This window comes from Taudactylus pleione, unplaced genomic scaffold, assembly GCF_031769625.1.
Source record: "Taudactylus pleione unplaced genomic scaffold, aTauple2 ptg000282l, whole genome shotgun sequence".
NCBI lineage: Eukaryota > Metazoa > Chordata > Amphibia > Anura > Myobatrachidae > Taudactylus > Taudactylus pleione.
The window spans coordinates 1,009,750-1,028,369 of NW_028284684.1; the positions used below are offsets into that span (position 1 = coordinate 1,009,750).

Consider the following 18,620-nt stretch of genomic DNA (forward strand, 5'->3'; position numbering starts at 1 on the left):
CTATTGTCTGTTAGGAGTTTATGTCCCATTATACATCTCATTCATTATTTATATTGCTCTGCTGCGTTTTGGGATCTCAATCAGTACTGGAAATAGTTTTGCTTGTGGTGGATGCATCAAATTAAGAGTAATCTGTATAGTAAGTAAAATTTATTTTTATAAAGTTGGCTAGGGGGATATAATGTAAAATGCACTATGGGAAATATACAACTGCACCATACCTTTACCGTAATGATGTTATTTATTAACCATATGCAACTCCTCCCAGTTGAGGGTTGGGACCATTTATTTCATCTCAACTTTTTGCCCCCACTTTAAAAATGTAGGTGCTGATTCCATGTCAGACAGATCTCTGCACAGATGTAAATAGCGTGTTTTGGCATACAGCGCATGCGCAGATGTGAATTTGCGTATCTTCTCCTATTCCTAGTCGGACAAATCTTGGCCAGATCTCACTTTGCATGAAATGGGTGTTTTGGGGCAGGAACTGGGCGGGACAATGCCATCATAAAGATCTGAGGAGAGGAAGTGATTGTATCACTATAGAAGACACTAGAGAGGAGACGAGGTAATGGTTTCAGTATATAATATCCTATATAGGAGAGGAGGTAATGGTATCACTATATAATACCCTATAGCTCCTCCCTGATACCATATAATTCTTGCTCCCTTACACCCCACTAATACTCCACTGCTACCCACTATAATACTTTACTGTCACTTCCATCACTGGTAACCCTAATACACAACTACTTCCTCCATCACTATATTACGGCCACCATAATCTTAGGTACCCATCACTTTGTATTGCTAACAGCCATCTATCAACATTTGTAGACAATATGGATAACCACCCCTTTTGTCCAGATATCACATCCATCCCCAACAACTCTCCCTGGATGTGACCTCAATATGCATATTCAGGGGCGTCTTGAGAGGAGGGGGCCCATGTGCACACCCTGTGAGGGGCCCCCTCCACTCTACCCAGTGGCCGGCAGCCGACTGACGTGGCTGGCCAGCCACCGGAGCATTTTTAGACACCAGGCACTGGAGTGCGCATGCTCAGAACACCGGGAAAATGGCAATGGCGGACATTTTCCGGTGTTCTGAGCAGCGCCGACACCCGCTGCGGGACCATGGACAGGTAAGTTTCAAATAATATGGGTGCAGGGTGTGCGGTGCGGGGCCCCCCTAGACCAGGGGGCCCGTGTGCCCCGCACACACTGCACCCCCATTATACTTACGCCACTGTGCATATTTACCTCAGATCTCTTTTCAGGCCCCATCCGCAAACTCTTGAATTATTAATTAATTATTAATTAATTATTATTAATCAGGAGCACCATGTACACAGCTCTGGGCCAGGTCCTCCCGGGGGTTGTGGTTTATAATCCAGGGCAGAAACTTGACAAAATTTGATGCCAGCTTTACTGCCCTATTTCAAGCCCAAAACATTGGTCAAGGCAAATTGCAAGTGGGTCATATGTAAGTGATCACCCTCTGTGGGTTTGAAGTGTAAAATTTTAACCTTTGCACAACCTCATCTATTTATTCAAAATGACAAAATTTGGTGCTTGTGCCCACTTTACCGTCCTATTTACTGCCCAAAACCTTGTTGGCCAAGGCAAACTGCTAGTGGGTCACATGTAAGTGACCACCCTCTGTGGGTTTAAAGTGAAAATTTTGTTGACCAAGGCTATTTAACTCTTGCACAACAGATACTTATTTAAATCAATAAAATGAAAACCTGTTCCCGCTTACCACTCTATTTCATGCCAATTGAAATTTGTGTAAAGGAGACAATTTTCTGTTTATACAATGTTAACTTAGTAATCTAACTTGAATTGTTTTAATATAACGTTTTGACGAAGAAGCTGGAGCACGAGCAAGAAGTGAGCACAGAGCCGGAGCAAGAATAATAAGTGAATAAGAAGCTGGTCGAATAAGTAGCTAAATTCAGCCTCATTTCAAATAGTCTAGAGTAGGGGTTGGGCAATTAGCAGCCAAACAGCTGTTTAAGGACTACTCATGCCCTGTCAGTTTTGCTATTTGGCCATGCTAAACTGTTGCAAGGCATGCTGGGATTTGTAGTTCAACAACAGCTGGAGGGCTACTTATTGCCCACCCCTGGTCTAGATTCTACCTCGCTGCCTCCTCTAAATAGCATAGACTCTACTTATATCGAATATTTTTTTTAAATTGCAATAGGAACCTGTCTGCTTAATACAATCATCTGCCTATTCCCTTACAGTCACCCATATGACCAGGGCATTTTGTGCTTATGTGTCCTCAAACTATAAACCGGTCCTGAAAGCTGGCTCGCAGGTAGAATGGCAGGATCAGTTAGTGTGTGGTTTGTTTATTCTGTTACCATGTCCTGGAAGCTGGCTCGCAGGTAGAATGGCAGGATGAGTTATGCTGGGCATACACGGCCAGATAAAATGTCTGTCAGACCGACAGACAGTTTATCTGGCCGGCTGCCAGCCGCAGATGTCACCGGCATACACTGTGAGAGAAATCTCACAGTGTATACCCCGACATCCGCGCTCCGCCCCCGGGGTAGGAGACATTTCCCTGTTCCTTCCGTAGGAAGGAACACAGGAAATGTCTGTCTGTCTGTCGGCCGCGCTGGGCATACACTGCCCGATGCGGCCGACAGTTACCGGGTAAATATCGCATCGGACGGGCATGCTGGACAATCCTGCATGCCCTACCGAGCAATATTTAACCCTCGGTCGCCCGCACACATGCTACAATTATCGGGGCGATCCGCCGATATTAGGCGGATCGCCCCAATAATTGTAGCGTGTATGGCCAGCATTAGTGTGTGGTTTGTTTATTCTGTTACCATGTCCTGGAAGCTGGCTCGCAGGTAGAATGGCAGGATGAGTTATGCTGGGCATACACGGCCAGATAAAATGTCTGTCAGACCGACAGACAGTTTATCTGGCCGGCTGCCAGCCGCAGATGTCACCGGCATACACTGTGAGAGAAATCTCACAGTGTATACCCCGACATCCGCGCTCCGCCCCCGGGGTAGGAGACATTTCCCTGTTCCTTCCGTAGGAAGGAACACAGGAAATGTCTGTCTGTCTGTCGGCCGCGCTGGGCATACACTGCCCGATGCGGCCGACAGTTACCGGGTAAATATCGCATCGGACGGGCATGCTGGACAATCCTGCATGCCCTACCGAGCAATATTTAACCCTCGGTCGCCCGCACACATGCTACAATTATCGGGGCGATCCGCCGATATTAGGCGGATCGCCCCAATAATTGTAGCGTGTATGGCCAGCATTAGTGTGTGGTTTGTTTATTCTGTTACCATGTCCTGGAAGCTGGCTCGCAGGTAGAATGGCAGGATGAGTTATGCTGGGCATACACGGCCAGATAAAATGTCTGTCAGACCGACAGACAGTTTATCTGGCCGGCTGCCAGCCGCAGATGTCACCGGCATACACTGTGAGAGAAATCTCACAGTGTATACCCCGACATCCGCGCTCCGCCCCCGGGGTAGGAGACATTTCCCTGTTCCTTCCGTAGGAAGGAACACAGGAAATGTCTGTCTGTCTGTCGGCCGCGCTGGGCATACACTGCCCGATGCGGCCGACAGTTACCGGGTAAATATCGCATCGGACGGGCATGCTGGACAATCCTGCATGCCCTACCGAGCAATATTTAACCCTCGGTCGCCCGCACACATGCTACAATTATCGGGGCGATCCGCCGATATTAGGCGGATCGCCCCAATAATTGTAGCGTGTATGGCCAGCATTAGTGTGTGGTTTGTTTATTCTGTTACCATGTCCTGGAAGCTGGCTCGCAGGTAGAATGGCAGGATCAGCTAGTGTGTGGTTTGTTTATTCTGTTACCATTTTCTGAAAGTTCTGAACATATACTGCTGAATCTCTCCAATGGCTCTCTAATAAAAGGCAACTTAAATTTTAGGTTCAATGGTCTTTGAACAACATTTTTAAACCATGTTTAGCAAATGATTAATAAATGCATTAAAAACAAATAATGAACACAGAGACAGATTTCATTAGAAAAAAAAATTCTTACAAAATAAACAAAACGGGAGAATCAAACGTTATACAATTTCAAACAATAATTTTCACATTTAAGCGTTGCATCTGGTTTCTTTGGAAGGGTGCAAGAAAAGTCTGACAAAAAGCCTTGGACCCCATCATAATGTCCTGAATAAAGTCCTGTTTTTTACCTGATGGTTACTTCAAAAAGAAGTTACTGTGCAAGCAGTGAGTCCCAAGCTGCAATGGGCACCTGTAATTGTATTACTGCTGGTAACACTGGACACCGCTCATTGCTACAGTCCCATCAAAGGGGTAAACAAAAAAGAAAAACAGAAAAGAGCACTAACTAACTTTGTACTACAGCTCCTAACATCATATCAGTCTGTAGCGTAATGATGGGAAATGTAGTATAGCTAGAAACAATTTAGCCAACTATTGCTAAAATGGAATTGATAATGTACAACACACAGCCTTCCATTTCTACACATTTTTGGACATACTGGTATAAATTATATTGGAACATATGAAACTGTGCTCTGAAAATCATATTATTCTAATTGTTAGTTAATAATAAAGAACCAATGCTAATATATAACCTGTCTAAAGCAATGAGTTGTTTCCTTTTCCAGCAATAATAGACTTTAAATCTGTGGACTATTAGGTGTTAAAAAATGTGACATTTTAGAATAATTAATGTTTGTATAAAAATAGCTGAGAGGCCCAATTTCTATTTTTTTTAACCTGATTTCCAGGGTCCTCTATAAAATCAAGAGGCTGTAAGTGACATCTAACAAAGACATAGGTTTTTTTGCAGTCACACCCACAAAGGCCACACATGTGAAACCTGTTATTCCAGTTATGGCTTGTTTTTTCCTATGCAGTCACCAGTAGATGGGAGTGTATCCCCTTTGTGGCTATATGAACATGTATGCACCATGCATACCCATACCCTCCAAAACATGTATATGCATATGCAGGTTATAACCCAGCATGGTACTTACACTGATTTGTGCTATTGTGGATAATTGATATAATTTGTGCATACAGTAAATAGTTGTGTGTACTTTAAATTCTGCTATCAGTGCTCACACCTTCTGCACGTAACCGACTGTTCGTAAGCTGTATCCAATAGCAGGAGGTAGGAAGACCTAAACATAGAGGATTTGTTTCTGAAGCTCAAGACGATCCAAGTGAGCTTATGCTCAGCATTTGTACTTGGACAACTCGAACGTCCAAATATTCTAGAACTATAGTAATATGTCTTTTGCCTTTGAAATCCATGCACTTATTCCTGTAAGATGATGATGAAATGAGTTCTTTGAAGTCTATGTATTTTGCATGGTCTGATTTTAGGCACTTCAAAACTGAAGGATCCTGAAAAGATGTGTTGGTAATTGTCCATCTAGAACTTGAATCAAACCAGAACAAGGCATTACAAATAAGAATAATGGCTTCTTGGCTACAATCAACCTTTCCCACGTGGCTCTCAACTCGGTTTGGTGGGAGCTTTGATCCTCACGGTCTGGGTTCGGACTTGTAACTTTGCCTGCTGGTTCTGGGTATCTGCTGTGCCAGGTACAGTGCTCTGACTGGTGGGAGCCTGGAGTTGTGAGGAAGCAGCAGCAGCTGCCATCACTTGCTGCTGAAGGAGTTTTTGTTGCATCACATGGGCTGCAGCTGAACCAGCTGGTATCACCTGTACCTGCTGCGGTCCTGCAGCTGTTGCTTGGGTCAAAGTAACAGTCTGTGGTGGAACCTGTGGTAAAATATGCGGGTAAGCATATAAATGGAATATGACGACACAAATTTTTTTTTTTTCCCCAAAAACTATTTAAATATGACTGAACTGTAAACAGTATATAAAGCATTATATACTAATGCAAGTACATCTACCTACACAAATACATAAAAATATGTTCCCAAGATAGGAGATTGCAGATTTACAAATGATTAAAAAGAAACTTCAGCCCAATATACATTAACGTCAAACAATATAGAATCATCCTGTACAACAGCGCAATACTTTTTAACATTTTGGATTAAATATAATCTATTGTCAGACAAAGTAAAATTGTTATTAACCAATGTACTGGATTTTGCTTTTAAACAAAGTTCATTAATAATTACACAAAACCAAATTAATACCAACCAAATATAAAATAATACTGTAAATCTGGCAATGCTCCCTTCACCCTTGTATATAAAGTAAGTACTTCTGCTACTGGATTAGCAAATATCCTCTCAACAAGTAGTAACTATAATATTTCCACATCAGAGCGGGTTTGGATAATATGTAATTGCCTTTAGACATGGCAGCAACCAGATTCTCAGTTCATATATTTAATATTTTTTCACTTGCCTGGCACGGTTGTATCAGATACAACCATACCAGACTGGGCTTTCCCTGACATGGTCGTATCTGATACGACCAGTCAGAAATGCCCAGTGGGCGGCTGCGGGAAGATAAACTTCCAGCAGCCGCCTATCCTTCAGGGACCTCTCCGTCCCTCTAGCCTACACCTCGGGCTGGTGCCGATCACCACTGGCTCGGTGACACCTCTCACACGGTGTCTGCAGAGAGAAGCAGCCGCAGGGGAGACATTCAGCTGTGCATCCCCTTCTCTGTATCCAGCGGCGTCAGAGAGAGGCAGCCGCCGCTGGGGAAACGAGATGTCAGCGGCACCGCTCCCTTCTCTGTACTCGGCGGCTGGAGGGAGAAGCAGCCGCTGGGGGAAACAGGCTACCATCGGCAATTGCCCCCCTTGCGGTGCCCGGCGGCTGAAGGGTAACGCAGTCGCAGGGAAACAAGCTGCCAGCGGCACTTCCCCCTTCACTGTACCCGGCGGCTGCAAGGAGAAGCAGCCGCCGGGGAAACACGCTGCCATCGGCGCCTCCCTTTCTACACGGATCCCGGCAGCTGCAGTGAAGCGCAGCCGCGGGGAAACAGGTTGCAAGTGGCCCTCCCCCTCACTGTACCTGCAGAGAGAGCAGCTGCCGGGTATAAGCCAGCCCCACAGTTTGTACATTATATCCAGGCAGGCAGCCGCCGCCGAGGAAAGCCAGCCTGCCTCCACTCACTGAATAATAGCAGTCCCTAGGGATGGCCATCGACCATCGATGTTGTTAATCGATGGTGGCTAGCTGATAACTAGTTTTCCCATCGATGGCAGATAACCAACGGCTCTCTGCCATCAATGGATGAGTGGGGGCTGATGTGTTTTCTTTTTCCTCAACAGAACGGAGCTTAGCCTCGCCCCTGCTAAGTCCCTTCCCCATTTTTGATTGGCCAACCGCAAACCCCAGCAGTAGAGGCTATGGAGGGGGCTGCAAATCATTGATGGTTCACCATCAATGGTTGGCCATCTCAAGTCTCTATTTCCCCAGTCAGTCCTGATCATTGTTACAATCGATTATACCGATACATCGGAAATATTGATTTTATGTGGAACTAAACCATCGATGGTTTCAAGTAATTAGCCATTGATGGTACAGCCATCGATGGTCATCACTACATTATACCATAGAAATTGCTATTTTATGGTATAAAATATTTATATATATATATATATATATATATATATACACATACACATTATATATATATATATATATATATATATATATATATACACACACATTTTTTGTTTTTATAAAAAATTGTGTTGGATAAGTTTTAAATAGATCTTCTTGACCTAATTCAATCATAAAAAACCCCCCGACAATTTCTGAGCGGTTTTTGGGAAAAAAAATAAAATAAGAGTTGTGGTGTAACATACCTTTGTTAACTCTTTCTTCGAGGTCCATGGGGTCCACAGCCATTACGTTGGGGTATGAATCCCGGTCACCAAACAGTTAATACAAACGAGCTCTCTGCTCCCAGGATGCACCGGGTTTCCTCCTCATATACCCCACCTCCTGCATCAGGTAGCCAGTTTGTTACCAAGCTCAAGCAGGCAGAGACAAACAAAGGGTAAGAAAGAAAAGACCCATACTTACGAGTCCAGACTCTCGAGAGAAGAAACTATGGAAAACCTCCCCCAGAACTACAGGTGCGTCTGGGTGGGTGTCCTGTGGACCCCATGGACCTCGAAGAAAAAGAGTTAACAAAGGTATGTTATACCATAACTCTTATTTTCTTCTTCGGGGTCCATGGGGTCCACAGCCATTACGTTGGGGATATCCCAAAGCACTAACCCTACGGGCGGGGACGCTCCTGACTCTCGGAAGAGAGGAGAATCCTACGCCTGAAGGAGGCATTCTGAGAGGCAAAAGTGTCAAAGGCATAAAATTTGACAAAGGTATGGATGGATGACCATGTGGCTTCTTTACATAATTGCTCAGCAGAAGCACCCCGGCGGGCCGCCCATGATGGACCTACCGCCCTAGTAGAATGTGCAGTCACTGAATCCGGCACACGCATACCAGCCTGTGTATAAGCCAATGAAATTGCCATGCGAATCCACCTGGCCAGTGTCTGTTTATTGGCTGGCCAGCCACGCTTATGACAACCATAAAGCACAAAAACTGAATCGGACTTCCTCCATTTGCTCGTGCGTTTAACATAAATTCTCAACGCACGGACCACATCCAGGGAAGCCTCACCTTGTGAGAGACTTGTGCCCTGAAATGCTGGATCTACTATTTCTTCATTAATATGAAATTTAGACACCACTTTCGGAAGGTAACCCTCCCTAGTACGTAGTACTGCTCTATCTTGATGAAATATCAGGAACGGCTCCGGAAGGAAAGCGCAGCTAAATCCGACACTCTACGTATAGCAAGGAGGAATACCGTCTTTGCTGTTAGCCACTTGATGTCTATTGAATTTAAAGGCTCGAACGGAGGAGCCTGTAAAACCTTCAGAACTAGAGTCAAGTCCCACGGAACAATCGGAGAAACGAAGGCCTCAACACCACCTGAAAAAAAGTCTTTATATCCGGTCTCAGAGCAATTTTATGTTGGAACCAGACTGAAAGAGCTGACACCTGTACCCTTAAAGAGGCCAGGCGTAGCCCTTTTTCCAGACCGCTTTGAAGAAAATCCAGCACTCTGGATATCAGGAATTTATGTGGATCATACCCTTTCAGTTCACACCACTGAAAGAAAGTATGCCAAACCCTATAATATATACGGGCTGAGGATGGTTTCCATGCCTTCAGCATCGTCCGTATAACATACTCGGAAAACCCCTTTTCCCTCAAGACGGAGGCCTCAATAGCCATGCCGTCAAAGATAGCCGATGAAGATCCGGGTACCAGCAGGGACCCTGTAGCAACAGATCTGGTCTCAATGGCCATGGAGTGTCTATGAAGAGAGACCGTAGATCTGTGAACCAGTGCAGTCTCGGCCACGCCGGAGCTATTAATATGACTGTGCTGCCCCCTTGTTTGATCTTTCTGACCACTCTGGGCAGAAGAGCAAACGTAGGAAACCGATATACCAGTTTGTAACGTCACTTTCCTGTCAGTGCATCTACAAACTCGGCTCTCGGATCTCTTGTCCAGGATCCGTACCTGGGAACCTTGTTGTTCCTTCTTGATGCCATCAGATCTATTTCTGGTAGACCCCCACCTGTCCACAAGGTTCCGAAAAACCTGTGGATGTAGGGCCCCTGCATTTATCTCTTGCCGACAGAGAAAATCGGCCTCCCAATTCAGGATTCCTGGAATGAACACAGCAGATATCGTAGGCAGATGGGTCTCTGCCCATACCAGGATTCTTGATACCTCTGCCAAGGCGGCCCGACTCCTCGTGCCCCCTTGATGATTTAGGTAGGCGACCGTGGTGCGGTTGTCCGACTGTATCTGCACCGACCTGCCCTTTAAGATTTCCTGAGCCTACACTAAAGTTTTGAATATAGCTCTTAGTTCCAGGATATTTATCGGTAGCCGGCTTTCCGTCACTGACCACTTTCCTTGGAAAGTGTGACCCGGTCATCGCCCCCCAACCCTGAAGACTGGCGTCGGTTTTGACTAATGTTCAATCCGACACCCAAAAGGGGCGACCCTGCCTGAGATGCTTTGTCTGCAACCACCAGGTCAGGGACAACCGTACCTCTGGAGAGAGATGCAGCAGCTGGGACTTGATCGTGCGATGATCCTTGTTCCAGCCAGACAGAATGAATTGCTGCAGTGGTCTTGAGTGGAATTGAGCGTATTCCACCATCCTGAAGGTGGCCACCATCGACCCCAGGACCTGCATGGCTACTAGAATGGATTTTTGCCTGTTGCGAAGCAACCTGCGTATTCGTGATTGTAGAGCAAGGATCTTCTCCTCCGGCAGATATATTCTCTGCACCACGAAGTCCAATCTCGCTCCCAAATGACACATCTGTTGTACCGGACAGGGTGACGACTTTTGCCAGTTTATGATCCAGCCGTGACTGTACAGACATGATACTGTCAGCCTCAAATGATCCTGTAACTGCTGTGGGGACTGCCCCAGCAACAGGAGGTCGTCCAAGTAAGGCAAAATCCTGACGCCTTGGCGCCTGAGGCATGCCATCATCACTGCCATCACCTTGGTGAATACCCGAGGGGCTGTGGACAGGCCAAACCGCAGGGCCTGGAACTGAAAATGTTCCTCCCCTACCGCAAAACGAAGAAATTTGTAATTGGAATGTGATACTTGTATGTCTAGGGACACCATATAGTCCCCCTGTTCCATTGTCAACACAATCGATCGCAATGTTTCCATCCTGAACCCGGGGGCTCGAACAAATTTGTTGAGCTCTCTCAGATTTAGAATAGGCCGGTATGACCCATTCGGTTTCAGAACCAAGAACAGATTGGAGTAAAACCCCTCTCGGAACTGGTTCTCTGGCACCGGAATCACTACTTCTGATGCTAGTAAGGCAAGAATAGCCTTCTGAAGGGCCAAAGCTCTTTCTGAACCCACCTGCGGGTTTACACAAAAGAACCCTTGAGGAGGAGTCCTCCAAAACGTCAGGGCGTACCCTCAGGAAACAACTCCCCGAACCCAGGCATCCTCCGTCGTGAGGTGCCAGGGCTCTGAGAACCGAAGCAGTCGGCCCCCCACCCTGGGAACCCCCAGGGGGATGCCCGTCCCATCAGGCCACTGGTTTATCCTGGACCCTAGATCCTGGACGTTTGTTCTGCCAGGGCTTCCTGGGTCCTGCCTTTCTTGGTGGAAATCTCGCTGAGGGCTGACCTTTGGCCTTGCCCTGCGGCCGAAACTCCCGAAAGGACGCCCTCCTCAATTTAGACGAGGTTGCTGATGGTAAACCTGCCGTCTTTGAGGCTGCCATGGAGGATACAATTTTGTCCAGTTCTGGACCAAAGAGCACACCTCCTGCGAATGGAAGGAATTCTAGGGCCTTTTTGGACCCGACATCTGCCCTCCAATCCTTCAACCAGAGGATCCTACGTGCCACCACGGACTCAGCTAAAACTTTAGAGGAAAGGATCCCTGCATCCAAGGCGGAATCACCCAAATAAGAGGCCCCTTCTCTAATAAAGGAGATCATATCCAGTTGCTCCTTAGAGGCATCTGGTAAAGACTCCGTTAGAGTTTTGGCCCACTCCTCAATAGCTCTTGCTACCCAGGCAGTGGCCATAGCTGGGCAGGTGGCCGTTCATGCCAGCGAAAAAAATGATTTGAGACAAGACTCCAGTCTCCTATCCGTGGTTTCCTTCAGCGAAACTGCTGGGATTAGCAAAGTGGTACGTTTAATCAGCTGTGCCACATGCGCATCAACTAATGGTGGATTCTCCCACTTGGCACAGTCCTCTGCTGGAAAAGGATATAGAAGCGCCATTCTTTTAGAAGAATGGCTTATCTTATCCGGACGAACCCAGGCTTCCTCCATAAGTTCTGATAAATGTTCAGACTTTGGGAATTCTGCCTTAACCACTTTTTGGCGCTTGAACAGGGGGGCTTTCCTAAGCGGAAGATCCCCTTCCTCGATATGTAACACCGATTTTACAGCCATTATCAGAAAAGGGACATCAGCTACTGGGAAATGATCATCACCCTCCTCTGAACTAGACTCCTGCGAAAAGTCCTGTGCCTGTTCCTCCTCGGAGGAGGCACTCGAGTACTCACCCATGTATGGCGGTACATGGCGCCTAGATTTAGGCTACTTTGGCTTGACAGCCTGAGGCTGAAAAACCCCCGAGGATGATGCCATAACCTTACCAGCACCAGGGTCCATCCAAGGCGGCCACATCATGGGCATAGGATGCATCTGCTGAGGCAAACTCCAAACCGGTGGTACCGGGGCAGCCAGCCGTTCCGCCACCTGAGCCATAACCTGAGAAAATGATGCCCAAGGAGGCTCAGGGCCTGAAACATTTCCCACAAAGCCCATTTTGTAGAAAGTCCTGTGGGGACAAACCTGCCTTGCAGGCTACACAGGATATCAGCAACGGGGCTCCCGCCACCTGACCCTCAGACTCCTTAGACATAACACTATGCCACTGGTTCTTAGTGTATATGTGCTGCTTTCTACTCTCAACCCACACACCTGTAGCAAGGGAAGGGGAGAGACAGTGACAGTATACAGGAATTACAGTTCTTTTACAGAAGAAACAGTATCCATAAACAACAATCACATGTCATGCATAAATACTCTGCGAGCCATATGCATATAAGCTCTCACTACCATAATCAGCCTCAGCTTAGGTAGGATAGAGCCCTGTAAAAACCTAGACCAGCAGTAGGCAAGGTATACAGGGAGACTGCCCAGCGTCCCTCTTGTAGGAGCAGCGTTCAGAGAGCAACTGACATACACTCTGGCTGCCCTATATGGAGGCTGGGAGGAACAATCCACAATCAACTGTGCCAGAGGACTGAACTAGCGTGTGAATTGGGGGAGGGGCCGCCGGGGAAGCGTACCTCCCCTATGCTGATTGGACCTGCCCGGTAAACTGACCTGGCCGCCGCCACAAGCCCCGGCTGGTCAGGAACATCAAATCCCGGCGGTCTAGGCTAGGAGAACAAGCCGTATGCCTCCTGACTGCACTGCGCCTCCGGCCAGTCTCACCGCCGGAGACCGGACCGTCACATGGTCCCGCCGTCAGCGGCCGCCGAGACCACCTGCTTACCTGCCATCCCCTTGATCCGGTTGCGGTCAAGGGCCAGAAAGCCCCTGCCGAATCCCCTGCCAAGGACCTGCTGAGTCCAGCGGTGCGGCGACGGAGGAGGTAGTTGCAGCGCGTGGCCGGTACGCCTCCAATCAGGCGCGAGGCTGCTTCCAGGACAGCTCAGACCACCCGCTGAGATAGAGAGTAAAACTCTCTCCAGCAGTCCCACCGTCTATGTGGTGAACACACCAAACAGGAAGAACTGGCTACCTGAGGCAGGAGGTGGGGTATATGAGGAGGAAACCCGGTGCATCCTGGGAGCAGAGAGCTCGTTTGTATTAAATGTTTGGTGACCGGGATTCATACCCCAACGTAATGGCTGTGGACCCCATGGACCACGAAGAAGAAATAGTCAAGTGGTTAACAGATCAATAACTATATAAATTGATTGGTAGAAGGACAGGCTTGCATTAAAATCACACTAGCAAAAATGTAAACTCCTTCTCCTAGTTGAGGACTATTTAAGAAATCTGTCTGTATTGACAATTTCATACTGGTATTGCTTACCTGCTGTGATGCCGAAACAACCTGCTGGAGTGTTGCTATAGCAGCTTGCTGTTGAACCACCTGAGGGAGTTTGGCAACCTTATAAAGTGACATGAAGAAATACTGTCATTAGACATGGACAACAAAACGTAAACCATAATATGTAAACCAAACTTGATGTGCATACATAAAAATAACATTTGAATAAATGCACTTTCATTTGGATTGTCCATAAGCTGAGGCTGCAGACATTAGAGATGCAGTAACATGACTTGAGTTGTCCCTGAGCATGAATCAACCAATCCACATATTCTATTTCTGTAGAGCAAGGTTCCCAAGCCTGCACCATTACAGCAGCACCTCCCACTGATACGGCAAGCACAGCTGCAGCAGAGCAGTTACAGAGAGCATGCAGGAAATGTTATGCACCAATTATTTCATGTATATTATTCAGCTCAGAAATAGAATGGGAAAAGTCAATGTTTACTAACTATTACTTTAGATTATACTGACAAAACTTTACATAAAGACACATGTATGTTTGGGAACACAGGGTATAAGTCTTGATTCCAGGAGGTTAGACTTATTAGCATAAAACGGTCTTGCCCACTTCTGCCCACAGCATAGCATTAAGCTAATCACTTCAGACTTAAAAGTTTACACGTGGGAGCACACAGCAACATAACCATAAGTGAATAACAATGAAAACACTCTCCTGCTGACCAATACCGCCAAATAAAGTACATGAAAAATGGATTTTGTGAGGACTACATAAATCATTATTTTATAATGTGATATTAGGAATCACATACAGTATGGGGTGTTTCAAAGCAGTGCTAGCCAAGATCAGGCATGAACACAACACAACACGCTTACGCAGGCTTAAGTCATGACTAAAGCTGGCCACACACTAGACCAACTTACAGCCAACTAGTTGATTGGTTGGAATGAAAATCTGGTAAGGTATGAAAGCAAATGACAATCAGCAATTTGCTCCCAAACACCGGAAAATGGACAAAAACTGTTTGAACAAATTGTTTAGATCAAACATTTAACAAACTTGTCTGACAACCATTTTCATCTGTTTTCTGGCATTTAGGAGCAAATTGCTCACCATCATTTACTCCCATACGTTACCAGATTTTTATTCCAACCAGCCAACTCGTTGGATGAAAGTTGGTCTAGTGTGTGGCCAGCTGAAGAGCCTGATTTAGAGATGGGTGCTTTTGCAGGCTTTTGTGACCCGATGCTGCGTCCGAAGATGCAGCATCGGATCATCTAAGTAACCCTTGTTTAAAGTCCAAAGGACAACATGAACTCTCCCTAATCCATGCTTTTGATTACAAAGCTGCCATCTGAAATTGTTGAGCCCAATACAAATGAAAGCGACTTACCCGCATGCCCCTTACATGCCGAGACCTCAATATAGGACACTTGCATGCCCATCAGACCACCCCCACATGAAATATCTTCTGTAAATTTATGTTACCTTAAATGTTACTTTCTAAGTGTATTTACTATTATCATAACCTTCTAAGCTCCTAACATTTGGCCCTCACTCCTGTCACATGTGAGCTGTCACTATCTTTTGCACTAGCTCTGCATGCGCTTCTCCAGTAACTGCTGCTCTCAGTTTCCCTACCATTCATTCCTTCTGTACTTTTCTCATCTCCAGAACAAACAATCATCCGTCTTTTGCTACAGTACTCCAGTCACAGTTTTTCACCTCCAGTTCTGTGTTTAACACATGTGCTCTAACTAGCACTGCTTTAACTCTTCCCCCACTAAAAGGGACTATTGGAGGCTCTACTTGGTGCTTTGCCATGGCTCAGACTGTAGAAGCCAAATATTTGACCCAAGCATGACCAGCACTCAAAGCTACATAATTTATGTACTCTAGGGCATCCTGAGCAGGCTCCACCCAGGTCAGCAACTCTGTTTTTACCCGACTGGACTGTAAGCCCTCAGGGAGGCCAAACATTTGTCCACCTCCTTAGTTACCAACTTGGAAGCCATTTCAGCCATAATGAAAGCCTCAGTTGTGACAAAAATTAACTTAAGGAGGCATTCTACCCTATGATCTACACCATCCTTAAGAACTCGGCACCAGGGATGGGAATGGTGGTGGATTTGGACAAACTCAAAATAGGGAACATAACACAAATGGAGGAGTTTCCCACCGAGCCATATCATCACCGCAAATAGAACAACTATACAAAACTCTGCAGGGGACCCGAAACTTATGATCTGCTCTTGTCCACGTCTGGGTAACCCCTGCATCCCTTCTGAGAATCTCCTTCTCAGGTATGCTGGAACAGGCTTGAACTCCTACTCCCCCTTCTATACCTTGCATTGGCTGTCGGATATTATTCTACTCTGGGTGGCCTGCATGTGTGTTTTTGTGTGGTTATTTTGTACAGGCTGTATGTTTTGCCAAAGATAGCAATCCAGCAACGGACTTGGTATATTCACCCAGACTATTAGCTTTGTTGTACTGCCTAACACTATGCAAATAGATGTGTTTACGGTCTTATACCTGCTGCTAGTGCGCTTCTTTCATTATTGTATGTTATTTGCGGCACTTTTTATTGTACTTTCTATATTCCTAACATCAGGCTGCATTGTGCTGGGTCTGTTAGAATATTTCTCCTAACTTGGAAGGGAAATGCTATGGGGTCGCTCACTGAAAAGGGTGGTACTGTACAAAAAGTTTCTGCTTGTGCCAAGTGTAAAACAACATTTCTTCATGCACAGTCTGACTGGGGGGCAGTTTGTGAGTCGAGCGCTGTGGAGGCTCAGAGTTGTGCAGTGCCTGCTAGTTTATATAACAGTGGCTTACAGGCATGCTTTGCACCCTACACCTGCTTTGCTCAGTGCCTCTGCGACCTCTATGGTTGCGGTCATTCAGGAGGGCCATCTTCAGAGGTTGCCTCTGATGGTCAATCAGCTTTTCAGCCTTCTCAGTCTGTTGAGCCTCCCTGGGCTGTGTGTGGCCCACTCGGTTTGGTGCAAGTGTCCTTTTCACTAGAGAGAGACTGTTTGACCCTTCCTCCAGAGGCTCAGGTAAGATGTCCAGGAAGAGCAGTCCTCAAAAATGGAGACAATCCTTCAGTGATAGTGTTTGGTCCCAGCAGGAAGCTTTGCTGCCCATCAGTGTCCTAGAACTCAAGGGAATTTTCAATACTTTGGGGTCTATTTACTAAGCAGTGTTAGGAGACAGAGTGAAAAGTGATAATGTGCCAGCCAATCAGCTCCCAACTGTCATCTCACAGGCTGTACTTGAAAAATGACAGTTGGGAGCTGATTGGTTGGCACCTTATCACTTTTCACTCTGTCTCCTAACACTGCTTAGTAAATAGACCCCTTTGTCGGTAGCTCAACTGTATCTACAGGTGTCTGGTGAAGGTGCAATCAGACAACGCCACAGGGGTGGCGTACATCAACCACCACTGGGACACAATGAGCCCTTTGGCCTTGAGGGAGGCGAAAAACATCCCCAGGGGGACAGAAAATCATGTTCTGGCCATAGCGGCCTTGTTCATTCCCGGGCCCGCATATGGCGGGCTTATGTATTTTGGTACAGGAAGCATGAGCTTCCTCCTTCCTTTCATCTATCCAGGCTTCTTTAGTTTCTTCAGGCAGGTGTTGATGCAGGTATGCGTCTGGGATCCTTGAAGGTGCAGGTGTCGGCGCTGTCCGTCTTTTTCCAGCGTCAACTGGCCTTACCATCTACAATTCCCACAAAAGAAGTTGGCCAGCCTTGAAGCATACATTGTCACATTGGCTTTGTGCGTTCATTTGTCAGGCTTACGTTGCTCTGGGCAAGCCGGTGACTTCCAAAGATACGGATCAATCCACTCAATCAGCAGGTGCCTCTGTCTGTACGTCATAGGATCTCTGCTGCTCAGCTCTGAAGGGCTGCCACTTGGTCTTCCCTGCACACTTTAGTAAAATTGACACCTTTGCGCCTAAGGAGGCTAGTTTTGGCCGCTGGGTGCTTCATGCAGCTACAGCTCCCTCATGTGAGGATTGCTTTGGGGCATCCCCAGTGGCTCCAGTCCAGTGCTCCCCAGTGGATGAAGGGGAAAACAAAACTTTTGTACTTACAAGCAAAATCCATTCCTCCGATTCCATGGGGGACACTGGATGTCCTTACCAGCGCTTTCTGTGCATGTTACAGTTGTGTGTCATTTGATTTGTTGTAACATGTTTTGTCACTTGGTTTTGGAAGGGGGGAGTTCTTCATCCTATTCCTCTCATAGTCTCTGCATAGGCTTACTTTAACTGAACTGAGGTGGGGTATAAATTGGAAGGAGCAATGTTCAAATCATTTAAGATTTAAAGTGCCAGGCTCCACACACCACCATCTATACCCCCAGTGTTCTGAAGTGTCCCCCATTCAATCAGATAAATAGATTCTACTGGTACACAATTGAATTTAAAAGGTTAACTCATCAATCTTTTTCTTCTTTAGGCTATGTATTTATTTTATTTTTTTAAAGCAATAAGGCCATCAACTCATTACATTTTAATTTAATGCAAGTGAAAAGGTGCTATGCTTACAGAATATAAAAACAATACAAGATAACATAACAAATGGTTTCTACAGCCAGGGACAACCCATCCTGACCATCAGTCTCCCATGAGGCATTCAGCGCTTGTCTTACCTACCAGTCAAGTCATTGTCCCACCTTGCCCCACTGTTTCCATGAATAGGCACCAGCACTATCCTATCCTCCTCAATTCTGACATGTGCAGCCAGAGGCTACCACACTGACTATGGAGGAGCTAGGTACTAGGAATGGGTTCCTGGCTTTTCATGGGGGAGACTACTTAGGGAAGCACTAGTCACTCAAGGACTGTGTGCCCAGCTAGGCCATATCAGTGAGGTATTTACCCGCCTGGAGTTGTGGAAGCAGTAGCCATGTCATGCCCAGATTATTGTCTGGTTGCCCGCTGCAACTGTGGTCTAGTGTCTTCTTTCCCAGGAGTTAGCTAA

At 46.4% G+C, this 18,620-nt stretch overlaps 1 protein-coding gene across 4 annotated transcripts in view; it reads right to left on the reverse strand.

The window, feature by feature from the left end:
* Positions 1-3,994: 3,994 nt before the first annotated feature.
* The window catches only part of LOC148512088 (E1A-binding protein p400-like), a 206,846-nt gene continuing 192,220 nt past the window's right edge, over positions 3,995-18,620 (reverse strand). For all 4 annotated transcript variants that reach the window (XM_088482083.1, XM_088482082.1, XM_088482081.1 and 1 more), the window contains exons 51-52: positions 13,643-13,720; positions 3,995-5,787 (exon numbers count right to left, since the gene is read on the reverse strand). In XM_088482083.1, coding sequence (XP_088338209.1) covers positions 5,518-5,787; positions 13,643-13,720 — 348 coding nt within the window. In that variant the 3' untranslated portion in view covers positions 3,995-5,517. The remainder of the gene's footprint in view (positions 5,788-13,642; positions 13,721-18,620) is intronic.